The sequence below is a fragment of the Scyliorhinus canicula genome, chromosome 11 (assembly GCF_902713615.1).
Source record: "Scyliorhinus canicula chromosome 11, sScyCan1.1, whole genome shotgun sequence".
Taxonomy (NCBI): domain Eukaryota; kingdom Metazoa; phylum Chordata; class Chondrichthyes; order Carcharhiniformes; family Scyliorhinidae; genus Scyliorhinus; species Scyliorhinus canicula.
In genome coordinates, this window is record NC_052156.1 from 153,051,935 (window position 1) to 153,070,063 (window position 18,129).

At 47.0% G+C, this 18,129-nt stretch overlaps 1 protein-coding gene across 1 annotated transcript in view; it reads right to left on the reverse strand.

Annotated features, from left to right (window-relative positions):
- Window positions 1-18,129, reverse strand: part of LOC119973530 (collagen alpha-1(VII) chain-like) — a 528,770-nt gene that overhangs the window by 145,796 nt on the left and 364,845 nt on the right. The window contains 3 exon segments of the mRNA XM_038811804.1: window positions 1,471-1,515; window positions 9,361-9,420; window positions 14,126-14,161. Coding sequence (XP_038667732.1) covers window positions 1,471-1,515; window positions 9,361-9,420; window positions 14,126-14,161 — 141 coding nt within the window.

Below are 18,129 nucleotides of genomic sequence, written 5' to 3' on the forward strand. Positions count from 1 at the left end.
TAATTGCCACAGGATTCCTAGTCTCTGACCTGCTCTTGTAACCACAGTATTTATATGGCTAGTCCACTTGGGTCTCTGGTCAATGGTAGTCCTCAGAATGTTGATAGTGGGAATTCAGTGAAGATAATGCCATTGAATGTCAAGTGGCAATGTTTAGATTCTCTCTTGTAGGAGATGATCATTGCCTGACACTGCGTGGTGTCAGTGTTATTTGCCACTTGTCAACCCAAGCCTGGATATTGTTCAGGTCTTGCTACATTTGCATATGGACTGCTTCAGTGTCTGAGGAGTCGCGAATGGTGCTGAACTTTGTGTAATCATCAGCGAGCATCCCCACTTCTGACCATATGATGGAACAGAGTCATTGATGAAACAGCTGAAGATGGTTGGGCTTAGTACAGTGATTGCCAACAACCACAACAATCCTCCTTTGTGTCAAGTATGACTACAACCAGCAGAGAGTTTTCTTCCTGATTCCCATTGACTCCAGTTTTGCTTGGGCCCCTTCGTGTCACACTCAGTCAAATGCTGCTTTGATATCAAGGTCAATCACTCTTCCCTCATCTCTGGAGTTTACCTCTTTTGTTAATGTTTGAACCAAAGCTGGAATAAGGTCAGGATATGAGTGGCCTTGGCAGAACCCAAGTGTCAGTGAGCAGGTTCTTATTAAACAAGTGCCACTTAATGTACTGTTGATGACTCCTTCCATAATTTTATTGAGGATAGAGAGTAGACCTATAGGACGGTAATTAGTCGGGTTGGATTTGTCCAGCCTTTTGTATGGAGGACATACCTGGGCAATTTTCCACATTGCCGGGTAGATGCCAGTGTTGTAGCTGTATTGGAACAGCTTGGCTAGGGGTGCAGCAAGTTCTAGAGCACAGGTCTTCAGTACTAATGCTGGAATATTGTCAGGGCCCATACCCTTTGCAGTATCCAGTTTCTTAATACCATGTGGAATGAATCAAATTGGATGAATGCTGGGAACCTCCAGGCGAGGACAAGATGGATCCACCACTCAGCACTTCTGGCTGAAGATTGTTAGCAAATACCTTAGCCTCGTCTTTTTCACTGTTGTGCTGGGCTCCATCATCATTGACGATGGGGATATTTGTGGAGCCTTTCCCTCCAGTCAGTTGTTTAACAGTCCACCATCTTTCACGGCTGGATGTGGTAAGACTGCAGAACTTATATCTGATCCATTGGTTGTGGTATTTGTCTATTTCTTTCTGAATATGCTGTTTGGCACACAAGTAGTCTGATTACAGGGTAACTCCAACAGGGGCAGGGACTATACCCTTGTGATAGCAGAATAGCGATATTACTGCAATGCAGGGAGAGTAGAGAAGGAGGAAATTATTTGAGAAAAAAAACAAAATACATATAATTTAGGACCCTGACTTCTGAAAAAACACTACTTTGAGACATATCTACTCATATTGATTGACAACTCACATTGCAGCAACTTACCATGGGTCCTGGGCCACCAACAGATCCAGGAGCTCCATTAACTCCCTAGAATTTTAAAGAAGAACAGAAGTTAGATTTTGATCTGCAATGCAATATATTTAATGAAATGAGTGTTTAATATTCCTTTCTGTATTCATTCAACATATTGAGTGTGAGACATTAATTGACAATCTGACATGACCAGTGTGAAACATCCAGACAGAGCACAAAGATGGGTTTTATGAGCTAAATTGACTGCTGGTGTTGATAACATTATCCTTTAATAAAATTGTTATAACCTCCACGAGACCCGATTAATCTCCCCTTGAGCCTCGTGGAGCACGAGCTCCCACATTGAGGGGTGGAAGGCCACTAGTGGACTGGTTTATTCCACAGGATAAAACCTGGGCCAGGTAGGAACTGGGGGTCAAGAATAATCCCGGCTGCAACTTGGACTTTTGCTTGGAGATACTTTCCCGAAACCAAGGGTTGAAAGTAAACCATTTTGACTCTCCTTTCTGGATTGTTCCTTGACTAACATATTGGCGATGAGGATAAAACGGAACTGCAGTCAGTGCTGTTAACCATTTGGAGTACAGCAACCTCCCTACGTAAGGTTTCTACCATTTTGAAAATGCCCCTCTTTGGCAAACTCAATCTATTCACTGTGTTCAGTATGCAGAGAGTATGCGTTTTTTTTTAAGGTGAACATTATTGTTGGGGATGATCGCCAGACGATAATTCTTCCGACTGCCTGTAGGGCCCCCACCGTCAGGGTCATAAAGAGCCTAACATATCCCGCAACCCCAGATTCCAAAGATGTTTGAAGAGCTAGTGGCGCTTGTGTCAAACTACTGTGACCCCCAAGCCATTGGTCATTATGCAAAGGTATTGATTTAATACAGACAAAGAACCTCAGTGGAGTCCATTGCCGTATCTCTGGCGCGATTGTGCAAACCGACCGATTATTGCAATTATGGGTCATCCCTGCAGGAAATGCTACAGGACCGCCTTCTATATGGAGTAAATAATATGGCGACCCAGCGGACATTACTGACCGAGCCATTGCTGGAACTAAAAAAAAGCCACTGAGATCTCCCCCTCATGGGAGAGCGCAGACAAGGCAGTCCAGGAACACAAGGAGATGTCAGGAATGGAAGTAAACAGTGTCTGGCACCCCCACCCATTCAGATGCACGGCACCTCCTACAGGTGGGATCCCTGGAACCCAACCCTGGCCCTAATACTGTCAGGACCAGGCTCATTGGCCAAGGGATGCTGTAAGCAGGCAGGAGCCCCCCCCCCCCCCCCCCCCCTCCCTCCCGGAGTCGATGCAGGATGATTCACGGTGGTGCAGCACTTTGTGGCCAGCAAAACCGCAGAGATAGGAAATCACGGGTCAGCCAGAAGACCCATTCCGAGGGAGACACCAGCCTTGAGCCAGGACCCTCCACCTAAAACAGCCTGGTGAAGATGAGTGCATGCAATTAACTTACATTTCCAGACTGCAGGTTGCCCCATCTGAATAACTATCCACATCAACAGCTATCCACTGGATATGGAGCTGGACACTGGGGTCATGGGTTCAGTAATAAAGAGACAAACGCTCGAGAAAATTAGGACGGGGATTTAACAGCTGGGTTTTTGGGACATCAAGGCAAGATGAGCAACCTATAAGGGAGAACGCCTAACCGTAGCAGACACGACTATGACCCCAGTGACCTACGCACAACATCCATTAGGCTATTGCTAATAATAATGCGGGGCCCTGCATCCACTCTGCTGCGATGAGATTGGCTACAACGCCTCTGGCAGCAGGTCTTCTGGATGGGTGCTGGAGGGCTTTACAAATCTTGGAGAAGTACCAAGGTCTTCCAAGAAGGCCTGGGCAAAATTGAAGGGGCTCTGCCCAAGATACACGTAGACCCTGAGGCCCAGCCAAAATACTTCAGGGCCTGCCCGGTTCCCTTTGTGTTGCTGGAAAAAGTCGAGAACGAGCTAAGCCAATTGGAAGGCCTCGGTATCATCTGGCCGGTACATTTTGGCGATTGGGCAGTACCGGTAGACATGGTACTAAAACATGACGAAACTGTACACCTGTGTGGGGATTATAAGTTGACCGTAAACAAGACCTCTAGTCTGGTCAGGTATCCAATGTCGAAGATAGAACATAGAACATAGAACATTACAGCGCAGTACGGGCCCTTCGGCCCTCGATGTTGCGCCGACCTGTGAAACCATCTGAAGAACTTTACGCAAAGCTAACTGGAAGTCATTGTTTTTCCAAGCTATATATGAGTCACGCCTAACTCCAGTTGGAGTGGGATGCCAATTCCAGATGTTACGTGACCATCAATACCCAGAGCGGCCTCCATGAACATATGAGGTTGCCATTTGGAGGGCCATTGGCTTGTGACATTTTCCAGCGGATCATGGAGAACATTCTCAGAGGCTTCCCGGGTGTGGCGGTCTACTAGGACAACGTCCTAGTCACCAGGGCCTTGGACAGGGAGCATCTGTGCAATCTGGAGGACGTCCTCTGTCGGTTTTCTGAGATGAGCATCCGCTAAAGAGGGGGGGGTGCATTTTCTATGCCAAGGAAGTCACATACTTGGGGTATCGAGTTGACCGTGATGGCCTACACCCAGTTGAGGAGAAAGTGCGAGCGACAAGACAAACACCCACTCCGGAAAACGCGACAGAGTTGCGGTTGTTCTTAGGTTTCGTAAACTATTACGGGAAATTTATTCCTAGACTGGTGACCACACTCTTACCGGTACACGCATTGCTGAAGAAACACCAAGAATGGGCATGGAGAGCGTCTCAGGAGAAAGCCTTTGCCAGGGTAAAGCTGCAGCTAACATTGTCGTGGTTGTTGACCCATTAGGATCCTTCCGAGTCCCTTTTGGTGATGTGCGACGCCTCGCCTTACAGCATCAGGGCAGTATTATTCCACAGATGGAGGAAGCATGGGAGAGTTCAATAGAATACGCATCATAGACTTTGGCTGCGGCTGAACGCCATTACACCCAAACTGATAAAGAAGGGTGGCCATCGTCTTTGTGGTGAAGAAATTTGGTTAATATGTAAATGGACTGAGATTCACCATTGTGACAGACCACAAGCCTTTGCTAGGGCTTTTTAAAGAGGACAAGGCGATCCCGCAAATAGCGTCTGCCCGGATACACACTGGGCCTTATCGCTAGCGGCATACGATGCGCTGAGCTGGCTCCCATTACCAGCATGACCCCATCCCCAACAAGAGCTGACAAGACCTTGCCAGTCACCGCCACTCAGATACGTGACTGGATGCAAAAGGACACAGTATTGGCGAAAACACACCACATTGTCTTGGGAAGCTGCCCAAAGAAGTACAGGCCTTTGACAGGAGCTCAGTGTGGAAGACGGAAACCTTCTGCGGGGGCTCGTGTCATGGACCTAAGCCAGGGTCCTCAGGCCATACTCCAGGACCTGCACAACAGGCACTCATGGGTGTCGAAAGTAAAGATGCTGGCCAGATGCTGTATGTGGTGACCAGGCCTGGATGCCAAGATTGAATGACTGGCCCAACAGGAGCATCAGAAGCTTCCGCCAGCCGCACCATTGCACCCATGGGAATGGCCGGGCAAGATTTGGGTGCGCCCATACACCAGTTTAGCCAGGCTTTTCCAAGGTTCTGTGTTTTGACTCGTGGTAGACGGCCACTCCAAGTGGCTGGATATCCATTGGATGTACTCCACCACATCGATGGCCACCATGGAGAAGCTACGACTCTCCTTTAGCCCCCACGGCATTCTGAAGTTGCTAGTTACGGACAATGGTATCCCGTTCGCCAGTGATGAGTTTGCACACTTTATGAAGGCAACGGGGTGAGAAACATCCGGACAGCCCCAAACCGAATGGGTTGGCCGAGTGAGCGGTGCAGACCTTCAAGAGAGGAATGAAGAAACAGAGCACAGGATCCATGGAAATGAGATTGACATAATTTTTATTTAGTTACTGAACCACGTCACATGCCACGACCGGTATAACACCAGCTGAACTATTGATGGACCCGTCTTAGCCTCAAGTTCCCCGATATTGGTGGGAGAGTGCGACCAGTCAGGACCTGCAGAGGCAAGGCCGAGGCAGGGGGGCACTGACCGGAAGGCTCCGACCGGAGGATGCGGTGTACGTCTGAAACTTCGGGGATGGAACCGTTAGATTCCAGGGACTGTAGTAGAACAGACTGGGCCAGTCACATACCAAGTAAACGATTGGGAATGGACAGTGCAAAAGGGCCTTGATCACCTCTGGAGTAGGGGGACAGTGTTGGGCACACCCTACCAGAGGAACCGTCTTCGAACTACATCAGCCCGGCACATGGGAGGCTGGGGGTGTCGCCCCCCCTGGAGGCCCGACACTGAGATGTGAGAGGTGGTGAACTCGGATTCTGAGGTGGAGACGCAGGCATCCAAAGTTTCCGCTGGCGATGTTGCCAGGGGTCAGTCACCAGTGGGACCCCCACAGACAGTCATCATGAAAATGGCGATCCCTGAAACTAGGTACCAGAATAGTCCCGGCTGGACCTGGACTGTTCCTTTTCCATACTTTTCCTAAAACAAGAGTTGAAAATAAACCATTGATTTTTTTTTTTTATAAATGTTTTTATTCAGTTTTCGTATTTTATATTGAACAAATTACAAATTGTTAGGAGAGAGAAACAAAAAAAAAAACAAACAAAAACAAACACGCAAAAATTAACATACATATTTACAGGTAAGCATCTTCGTAGTAGTAACTGCGCCCCCCCCCCCCCCTCAACATGTTTATTTAGCTTGGTTTTGGGCCTTAGCTAGCCATCGAACCCCCGTAACGAACCTGTAGCCCCCCCCCCCCCCCCCCTCCCGCTACCTTCCCCCGACTATTCTTCCTCTTGTACATTGGCCACAAATAGGTCCCGGAACAGTTGCATGAATGGCTCCCACGTTCTGTGGAAGCCGTCGTCCGACCCTCGGATGGCAAATTTGATTTTCTCCATTTGGAGAGATTCCGAGAGGTCGGACAGCCAGTCCGCAGCTCTGGGCGGTGCTGCTGACCGCCAGCCAAACAGGATTCTACGGCGGGCGATCAGGGAGGCAAAGGCAAGGGCGTCCGCCCTCCTCCCCAGGAATAGATCTGGCTGGTCCGAAACCCCGAAGACCGCCACTATCGGGCATGGCTCCACCCTCACCCCCACCACTTTGGACATAGCCTCGAAGAAGGCTGTCCAGTACTCCACAAGTCTGGGGCAAGACCAGAACATGTGGGCGTGGCTGGCCGGGCCTCTTTGGCACCGCTCACATCTGTCTTCCACCTCCGGGAAGAACCTACTCATACGGGTTCTTGTTAGGTGGGCTCTATGTACCACTTTTAGTTGCGTCAGGCTGAGCCTTGCGCACGTGGAGGTGGAGTTGACCCTATGCAGTGCTTCGCTCCAGAGTCCCCACCCTATCTCCATCCCCAGGTCGTCCTCCCATTTCCTCCTTGTTGCGTCCAGTACGGTGTCGTCCCTATCTACCAGTCGGTCATACATGTCACTACAGTTCCCTTTCTCTAGGATACTTGCGTCCAGTAGGTCTTCCAGTAGTGTCTGTCGTGGCGGTTGTGGGTACGTCCTTGTCTCCTTTCGTAGGAAGTTTTTGAGCTGCAGGTACCGTAGCTCGTTCCCCCCAGCTAGCTGAAATTTCTCTGTCAGTTCGTCCAGTGTTGCGATCCTGTCGTCCGTGTATAGGTCCCTGACTGTCAGTGTCCCCCCGTCCTGCCTCCACCTCTTGAAGGTGGCGTCAGTCAGTGCTGGTTTGAACCTATGGTTGTTGCAGATGGGAGCCCTGTTCGACATTTTGGTCAGGCCAAGTTGCTGCCGCAGTTGGTTCCAGGATTGGAGGGTGGCTGTCACCACTGGGCTGCTGGAGTGTTTTTTGGGTGGGGATGGGAGTGCTGCCGTGGCGAGGGCCCGGAGGGAGGTTCCCATGCAGGAGGCCTCCTCCGCACGCACCCACTCAGCTTCTGGCTCCTGGATCCATCCCCTTACTCGCTCGGCTGTTGCTGCCCAGTGGTAGAATTGTAGATTCGGGAGGGCTAACCCTCCCCTGGTTTTTGTTTTTTGTAAGACCTTCTTTGGGATCCTAGCATTTTTACCCCCCCATACGAACGCCATGATGAGTTTGTCCAGCGCTTTGAAAAAGAATAAACCATTGATGACTCTTCTTTCCGGACTCCTCCTTGACCACCATAAAATTCATTCCGTTTCATTCAATCTAAGACTAGAAATATTTTAATACTAAAATAGGTTTAAAACCAGAAAGTTACTTCAAGAAGGGAATACTATTTCTATCAGGAGCAGGATTTCTGCCATGCTCTTCAAAGCAGCTGAAAATATTACATAATAATATTACATAATATGGGCTGTAACACTAGTTATGATTTATTATATATGTTTTAAGATTACTGTCCACATTTAAAATACAATAGGGGATGGTACCCTCCCATATCTCAGAGTGAGAGGGGAATAGAAAGAGAGAGAGATGGATAGAGAAATACTGATTGAGAGCGAGGGAGAGAAAAATTGAAAGAAGAAATTAAAGATTGATATATAGATAGAGAGATAGATACGTTATCGGTGCCACAGTCCCAGAGGTTGTTTTCCCCTTTGAGAGAGAGACTGGTGGTGATTTTACTTGAGGGTCACCACACCTCAGGTGTGGGGCAAGGTTGAGCCTTCATGAATAACCGCAGCCAGCACAGGAATTGAATCCACACTGTTGGCAGAACTCTACATCATGAACGAGCCGACCAGCCAACTGAGCTAACCAACCCCTATAGGAATGGATAGAGAGAACGGGGTACCATTGAAAGATAGAGAGAGAGCAACAGAGAGAAAGATAAAGAAAGAGGAGATGGAGTGGAGAAGTAAAATTAAACTGGTGGGCAAGAGAGAAACGTGTTTATATAGAGAGGGAGAGGGGCAGTTGTAGAGAGAAAGAAATATATAGGGGAGGGAAAGAAAGAGAGAGATGGAGAGAGAGGAAGAAAGAAAGACGGCTCGACACAAATTGAAGACAGATGGAGAAAGAAAGAAGAAATGGATAGAGGGAGAAAGGGATGATGGAAAAAAAGAAGAAAGATCTAGGGCGCGATTCTCCCAAAGCGGGAGAAATCGTAAGGCTGGTGTCAAACCCGGGCGGGTTTGACGCCAGCGCGCCCCTTCCCGACCGGGAACCGATTCTGGTCCCCGGTCGGGGCTAGCAGCCCGACGCCGTAAGCTCCGGCATCACGGGCTTAACGAATTTCGTTAAGCCCGCTTGCCGGAGTTAGCGCCGGCTGACGCGTCATATGACGTCAGCCGCGCATGCGCGGATTGGAAGACTCCAACCCGCGCATGCGCAGGCCGGGATGCCCCTCAGCCGCCCCGCGAATGGATACTGCGGGGCGGCGGAAGGAGAAATAGTGCGCGGGCATCGGGCCCGCTGCCCGCGATCGGTGCCCACCGATCGCGGGCCCATGGCACCCTTGGCACGGCCGTGGCACTGCCGTGCCAATCGGTGCCATGGTTATAAAAAGCGAGTTGTTCCCGCCGTTTTTACGAACGGCCAGACCAGGTGTGTTTGCCGTTCGTAAAAACAGCGTAAAGGGCTGGGACTTCGGCCCATCTATCAGCTGAGAATCGCTGCCGGCCGTAAAAAAACGGCGGCAGCGATTCGTGTCGGGAGTTGGGCGGGGGGGGGGGGGGGGCGAGAATAGCGGGAGGGCGGGAAAAATGTCGGGAAGGCCCTCCCGCTATTCTCTGACCCGTCGTGGGGGGCGGAGAATCGCGCCCCTAGAGAGAGAGAGTGAGGGAGAAAGAGAGAGTGGGAAGAATAAGTTTTTAAATGGAAGAATTTCCATATCTCACCCTTCGCCCAAGAATGCCTCGGCGCCCCCTTGGTCCTTGGGCTCCTAGTCCAATGTCACCCTGCAATAAACAACAATCATTTATCTATTATGGTTAAATAATAATAAATTGAAGAGCGCACCAGGGCCAGAGTTTGCAAAAATAGTGAAAAGACAGAACTAAAGGCTCTGTATCTGAATGTGCATAGCATTCGTAACAAATTGCATGAATTGCCAGCACAACTAGGAATAAATATGTATGACCAGAGATATGGCTGCAAGGTGACCAAGGCTGTGACCTGAACATTCAAGGGCAGTTTACATTTCAGAAGAATAGGGAGGTAGGAAAAGGAGCAGCTCTGTAAATTAAGGATGACATTAGTATAATACTGAGAAATGCCCTTAGTTTTAAAAATCAAGATGTAGAATCAGTTTGAGTAGACATCGCAAATAGCAAAGGAAATAATTAACTGGTTAGATAGTTTATAACTCCCCTCACAATAACTATACTCTAATACTCTAGGACAGCAGTATGTATAGGAAGAAATAATGGATGCTTGTAAATACCGCATCACAATAATCATGGGTGATTTTCATCTACATGTAGATTGGACGAATCAGATTAGCAAATGGAATCTGGAAGATGAGTTCATTGAATGTATTTTTGACAATTTCTTAGAGCAGCACATTCTAGAGCCAACCAGAGATCAAGCAATGTTAGACCTGCTAATGTGCAATGGGATAGAATTAACTCATAGTGAATGAGCCTCTAGGTAGCAATGATCATAAAATTATTAAATTTCGTATTCAGTTTGAGGATGAAAAGTGTAAATCTAATTCTTGTGTTTTAAACTAATACAGGCAAATACAAGGGTATGGAGACAGTGCAGACTAAATTGAACTGGGAAATTAGGTTAAAGTGTAGGCCAGTAGAGATACAGTGGCAGGCATTTAAGGAGATATTTCATAGCTCTCAGCAGAGATACATTACAGTGAAAAACAGACACAATGAGAACGATGCACTGCTTGTGGCTAACTAAGGAAGTTAAGAGTAATATCAAATTGAAAGAAAAAGTGTACAGTTGTGTAAAGATTAGTAGTAGGTCAGTAAATTGGATAGAGCTTAATAAACAGCAAAGAAAGTCTAATAAAAACAGAAAATAGAGATTGAGAGAAAGATAGTTAGAAACATAAAAACAGATACCCAGAGCTTCTACAAATATTTAATAAAGAAAAAAGTAATAGTAATGACCGTTGGTCCTCTGGAGAATAAGTCTAGAAATTAATGATGTAAAATAAGGAAATGGTGGAAGTGTTGTTATTTTTGTTTCTGTCTTCACTGTAGGAGACACAAATGTATCCCAGAAATACATCTAGAAGTGAAAAGGAGGAGGGAACTAATTAATTAGCATAACATCTGTCACGGGAATAATGCCAGATATTATTAAGGAGATTATAGCAGGGTACGTACGATACAATCAGGCAGAGTCAGTATGATGTTGTGAAAGAGAAATCACATTTGACTAACGTATTAGAGTTCTTTGAGAAAGTAACAAGTAACATGAATAAAGGGGAGTCTATAGATGTGGGAATCTTGGGCGAGATTCTCCGCAAATGCGGAGAGTCGTAAAGGCTGCCGTGAAACCGGCCGTGTTTCACGGCAGCCTTCACGCCCGTTCCCAGGACCCGATTCTCCCCCCCATCGGGGCTAGGAGCGGGACCCCGGGAATCACGACGTCGCGGCCTTAACGACCGTCGTTAAGGCCGCGTGCCAGGATGACGCGCGGCCGGCTCCAACCCACGTATGCGCGGGTGACGTCATCACGCCATTGACGGAACCCGAGCATGCGCGGTTCCGCATTTCTCCACCGCCGCCCGACAAGATGTGGCGGCTTGATCTTGTTGGGCGGCGGAGGGGAAATAGTGCGTCCCTTTTGGACGCAGGCCCGACGATCGGTGGGCACCGATCGTGGGCCTGTCCCCTCCCGAGCACAACGGTGGTGCTCCCGCCCCAAACGGGCCTCTGGATGCCCCAAACGGGCATCCAGCAGCCGTTTTTACGACGGCAGCAAGCAGGTGTGTTTGCTGCCATGAAAAAACGGGCGTAAAGGCCCGGCCGCTCGGCCCATCGGCCACGGAGAATCGCCGCTCGCCGTAAAAAACAGCGAACGGCGATTCGTGACGTGGGTCGGGCGAGGGGGGGAGAATAGCGAGAGGGCGTGAAAAATGTCGGGAGGCCCTCCCGCTATTCTCCCAACCGGCGTGGGCAGCGGAGAATCGCGCCCCTTGGATTTCAAAAAGACACACAAAAGAAGAGCTCATGGTGTAGGGGATAACATATCAGCATGGACAGAATAATGGTTAACTAATGAAAGCAGAGAGTAGGGCTAAATGGGTAATTTTCCAGTTGCCAAGTTGGAAACAGTGGGGGGCCTCAACTATTTACAATTTACATCAACAACCTGGATGAAGGGGCATAATATACGCTTGCTAAATTTGCTGATTGGCATAAAAATAGGTGGGAGAGTAAGTTGTGAAGAAGACGTATGGAATATGCAATGGAATATAGACAGGTTAAGTGAATAGGCCAACATTTGGCAGATGGGGTATAATGCGGGAAAATGCGAACTTATCCACTTTGGCGGGAAGGGTAAAAAAACAGAACATTATTTAAATGGAGAGAGATTGCAGAACTCTGTGGTACAGAGGGATCTGAGTGTTGTACTACATGAATCACAAAACGTTAGTTGCAGAAACAAGTGATTAAGAAAGCAAATAGAATGTTGTTTTTTATTGCAAGGGGAATAGCATATAAAAGTAGGGAAGTTCTGTTACAGTTGTCGGTGAGACCACATCTGCAGTGCTGTGTACAGTTTTGGTGTCATTGCTTAAGAAAGGATACAATTGCATTAGAAGCAGAGAAGGTTCACTCAACTAATTCTTGAGATTAATTGGTTATCTTATGAGGAAAGGTTAGACAGGTTGGACCTGTACCCATTAGAGTTTAGAAGAATAAGAGGTGATCTTATTGAAACATTGATCCCGAGGAAGTTGGCTGGGAGGATGTTTCCCTTATGGGACAGACTAGAACTGGGGACACAGTTTGAAAGTAAGAGGTCTATTAAAGGAGGAGATTAAAAGACTTTCTCTCAGAGGGTGGGTGATCTGTGGAGTTCTCTTCCCTGGAGAGCAGTGGGAGGTAGAGTCATTGAATATCTTCAAAGCTGAGTTAGATAAATGAATAATTGACAAGGGAGTCAAAGGTTATAGGGAGTAGATAGAAAAGAAGAATTGAGGCCACAATCAGATTAGCCAATGATCTTATCGAATGCCAGAGGATGTTCAGGGGCCGAATGGGCTATTCCAGCTCTGAGTTCGGATGTAAAACATCCAACCCTGAGACATAACAAATTTAATTAAGGAGCTGATGACATTACAAAACCAGGTAAAGCTGACAATCAATATTTCCTTTAATCAAAACCAGTGTTACTGATCTTTCAGTTTGAACATCATGATAGCATATGAACTTGAGAGTCCTGTACAGCTTAAACTTTGGGCCCAGAACTGAGTTGGACAATCAGCTAATGACCACAGTGTGCACCCACATCCATGTGAGTATCTACAATAATATTTCACATCCATGTTTGTTCATCTATATACAAATGTTGTGCCTTGGTTGTCCAACTTTCATATTAACAAACAAAATGAAGCAGAGCTCAGTAAGTAGTGGTGTGCCATGAAGAAGTCGCGAGCAGCAATGAAAATCATGAAATGATTATTCAAATACAGGCAGTGAGCAAGAGTTATGAATACAAGAAAAAGGCACAAAGTAGGCCAATCAAATCAATCAGAATAATTTCGGAGTTTTGTTCTGCCTGCCATCTTAGATTTCCACTAAGCTGAGCACTTGCTCAGAGAAATAAGGGCTCTAGAAAGTATGTGTCGTTTCCCATCATAACGTCACCAAATTCTTTCAAAGGAAGTGTGAGCTCCTCATCCACCCTCAGTATTCCCCACGCCCCTCCCCCACCTTGTGCCTGTGACTATCCATCAGCCAATCTGTGGGAAATCTGATCATCTCCCATAGCCACCCATTCTTCTCCAACATGTTAACTTTTTTCCAGCCCCTGTTCTGCCTGAAAGCAGAATAAGGAAGAGTCCCTCCCACCCCCAGCCAAGATTGAAGAACAGAACTCCAGCCTCCCTTGACGTTCCAATGCCATTGTCAACTCCTGAAATATCCAGCAGGAATATTAATTTATGGCATCAGCTATCTCGCATAACCTTGCTGGCTGGACACATATTAAAACACTTTCCTCATTTAGTGTAGGTAACACTAGCTTAACCAACCTTTTATTGCCCATCCCAAGTTACCCTTGAGGAGGTGGTGGTGAACCTTCTTCTTGGTTGCTGCAGCCTTTCTGGTGTAAGTACTTGTAATTGCTTGATACAACTGAGTGGCTTGCTAGACTACTTTAGGGGATAGGTGGGAGCCAGCCACTTGGCCTGTGAGACTGGATAAAGAATGGATAGTTTTCCTAGGAACCAGTTTTTTTTTTAAAAACAACAATCCAACTGCTTCATGGCCACTTTCACTGACATCAGTTCAAAAGAAAATCTGAATTCTAATTTTCAGACTGCCAGAGTGGGATTTGAACAATATCTCACAATTATTAGTTCAGGCTTCTGGATTGCTACTTAACACAACACTACTGCAACCCATGTTGGAATATGATAGAAGGTAAGGAATGAAAAAACAAAAGGAAAGATGGCTCAAATTAACTTACTTTGCTGCCTTTGATGCCAGGCTTCCCTGGAAGACCCTGAAAGATAAGAAGGAAAAGAAACGTCTTTGAGAAACAGATACTGTACCGGGGATGCAAAATATATTTTCTCAGCGCTGCTAGTGGCACTATGAAGATCCACCTGAGTTTATTGAAAGTAGGCTGTACTGTTGGCTGCCACATGCCTAGCCCACATGTTCCTTCTCTGAGGATGTGGCGCATGTATGTGCGTCCCGTGAATACACTGGAACAAGTTGACTTGACGCTACCCTGATGTCACACAGACTAACTGGCTGATGTAATGTCAGGATGCCAAATTTGGACAATGTAAGTCCAAACAACACCTGCATAATCTATTCATTAAAAACCTTAGCATGAAACAGCAACAATAGCAGTCGTGCTGAGCTGAAGATATCTGGGCTGAGGATGCTGCATTGAGGAGCTCCTGCTGTGAGATCCTGGGAATGAGATGTTGAGCCTCTGATGGACACAACCATCTTCCCTTGAGCTAGGAATGGCTCCAACCAGTAAGGGTTTCCCCCTATTTCCCACTGACTTCAGTTTTGCCTGAGATCACACTTGATCAAATCCCATCTTGATGCCAGTGACATTCACTCTCACCTCACCTCGGAAATTCAGCCCTTTTGTCCATGTTTGGACCAAGGCTAGAATGAGATCTGGAACCGAGTGGCCTTGGCAGAACCCAAACTGAACATCGATGAGCAGGTTATTGCTGAGTGAGTGCTGCTTGATAGCACTGTGGCAACACCTTTCATCAATTGGCAAAAATACATTTGCATTTAAAGGAAAGTTAGATAAACACATGAGGGAGAAAATAATAGAATGATATGTTGATGGGATTAGATGAAGAAGGTTGAGAGCAGAATTGCGTGGAGCTTAAACCCTGGCATGGCCCTATTGGGCAGAATGTATATTGTAAATAATTTTTCGTAACTTGTCATTTGGATTTTAATGCAGAAACCTCAATTGAGTGCCACGCTCGTAATTGTTATAATCCACAAATACCTTACAGGGTGGGAACAATGAACTTCCCCGTGAATCTTGCAGAATACGAGCTCCCCCATTAAAGGGAGGACCACTAAACAACGTATATTTGTATGGTATATAAAGCTGGCCAGTTAGGCACTGGCAAGGAAGACCCAGTTGGGATCTACGGGGTGATGTATATAATAGATATTGTAAATAAACCGAGTTTCATTGAACTACTCGGTGTGAACTTCTTTATGGCCTTATGAAAATAGTGTTGATCATCACTTCAAAATTGGGCAGATGAGATAAATCCAAAGAGGAACTAGTACTATATTTGGGTTTAAGATTCCTGTAGATTGCAGGAGCTGCAGGAGGGTTTGTGGTGCACTTGATATCACCCCTACCTCTGAACCAGAAGGTCTAGGTTCAAGTCCCACCTCCAGGACTTGATGACCACGGAAGGTGTAGTCATAAGGTGGCCAAACAGGTCAATTAACAACCTGTATATCCTTTTGATACACCTATGGCAGGCAGGTAGGAGTAGGAGTGTTTCCTAGTCAGCCAGAGCCATGTATTAACAGTGTTCTAACAGCCTTCCCACATTAAAAGACTCCACAGGCTCTGTGGCAAGTACTTTCCTCATTTCAAGGGACTGCGAGAGAGAGAGAGAGATTGCAGGAGAAAGAGCAGACTGGATGAGAAGGTACTCATGTGACTTGAGATATTGGGAAAAGGTAAATTAGAACAGGTAAAGGTGCAATGAGATTTTGATTTGAACATGGAGAGGATGCAGAAGAAAAAGATAAGGGTCTGGATTCTCCAATCCCCCAGCCACGTGTTACTCGGCGGAGGGATTCTATCGAAAGGGACAATGCTGGAAAATCTCAGCAAGTCTGGCAGCATCTGTAGGGAGAGAAAAGAGCTAACGTTTCGATTCCGATTACTCTTTGTCAGGGATTCTATCTTCCCGCCGCTTGTCAATGGGATTTCCAATTGAAGCCACTCCACGCCACCGGGGAACACACGGACGGGATTGCGCTGAGGGAGGGAAAATTGAATCGCAAAACCAGAAAATGACTGCCAATGTAGGAGATGGATAGATAATAAAGGCTTTTAGGGACAGAATTAGTAGCATTATTTCTAAGCAGCGCTTGTTGAAGATATTTGTGGCTGGGTGTCTATCACTTTTAATCAACACAGTTTTAACTAGAATGGTAATTAATGAAACAAAGGTTTGGATACATGCCAATTGTTCACAATTGAATTGCTTCAAGCAGTCTGCATTATCAATGGGTAGAATCATTCATTTTCAGCTTAATGAAACTTGACAAACCCAATGTAAACAAACGCAGGCACTGGTGCATAATTCATTCAATTTGCATTAATTTCAGCACATATAAAAGTTTGAAAAGTAAGAAACCAGCAAGATTTTGAGCAGGGTACAGAGCCATAAAAATTAATGAGCTCCATAAAAGGGAAATATGCATTTATGGGTGATAACTACAGGGACTCTTAGAATAATCCAATAGGGCAACTCCCATTACAATGTGGCCAATCAGAGATAAGGGTGTAGTATGTATGCATTTTTGTATGTATGCCTATGTATGTGTGTGTGTGTGTATGTGCGCGCACGCGTGTTTGTGAGTGTCGCCCATGTGTGTGTGTGTGTGGGGGGTGAGTATATGGATCGGATTTTACCATCCCTCTGGAGATGGGTTGGGAAACAGGAAGCCTTGTGAAATGGTGGTCTTGGGAAGGGAGTCCAATGTCTTCCTATCACAACAGTATACTCTCAATGGAGGGAGCCTTGTTGCATGGCTGTCTGCTAACCGGAGGTGAGTATCCAATTAACCCAATTAAAAGGCTAATTTCCTGCCCACTCTGGCATTTTACCGGTGTCAGGGAGGGGCCTCTGCCTGCTACCTGTGTGGGGAGATGACCAAGTAAACACTGGCAGTATCCCATTGGGTTCTTTAGGGACGGAGGTGGTGGGCTGGGGTTGGGAAGGGTGTGGCCCTCCTTTATGGTCACTCTATGATCCATTGAGGGGCCCCTTATGGCAATGACCACCCCCATGGTTCAGCCCAGGAATGATAAATACAAAAGTGCAGCTTGCCTTCAAGGGCACCTCCACAATCTTATGTCAGAAACCAAAACAAGAAAAAAGAGGTTACAGCAAGACACAGAAGCTATTGAGAAGATCCCTGAAAGCTCAGTGAATAGGGGAGCATAATAGACCAGAGAAATTCCAGCTTTTATCATCTTCCTTATTAGTTGACACTCAAAGGCCTTAACAACAGCCAGTGTGGGAAGTAGAAACATTCCTATTGGCCCAGTAAGCATGTTGTTCCATGAGGTTTGAAGCACACTGTTGAACAATGTATCTTGTGACCGAACTTTAAGTGGAGGCAGGGGTCCCACACCTCCTGTCAGGAGTTAGCCCACCAGCACTTGGCTGTCAGCCTGCTAATTGACTTAGGGCAAGAATTTCACCCCAATCTGGGAGCTGCCGGCCAATCAGGTAACCACCAATGCTTGAGCCCCAGCAGTGTCAGTGGGTGCAATGCTGGGACTACAGGTGAATTCCAATGATGATCGTCAAAGGAGCTGGGTTACAAGGTAAATTGGGGTTTTCTGCCAGGGCCAGTCTTGCAGACCCTAGCAAGGGGAGGGGGAGGGGGAGGGGGAGGGGGGGGGGGGTGGAGGACTGGGTTCAGGAAGCCAGGAAGGGTTCCAGATGAACAGAGAATATCCTCAACCCATACAAAGATCGTTGGTCTCACCCAGCAGCCTCGCCACATAGTGTGGGCAGCCCTCGCTGCTGGCAAAATACCAGTGGCAGCAGTCAGAGGCCCTTAAGTGGTCAGTAACTGGCTACTTAAGGAGCCTCAATTGACCCAAGGTTGGGTGGGCCGTTCATGCCTCCACTACTGCTGGTACAACACCAGTGGACACAAGTAAGTGACGTACACAGTGCCACTGCCATGTATCTAACCTTACTGCCACCTGCCTGCCAG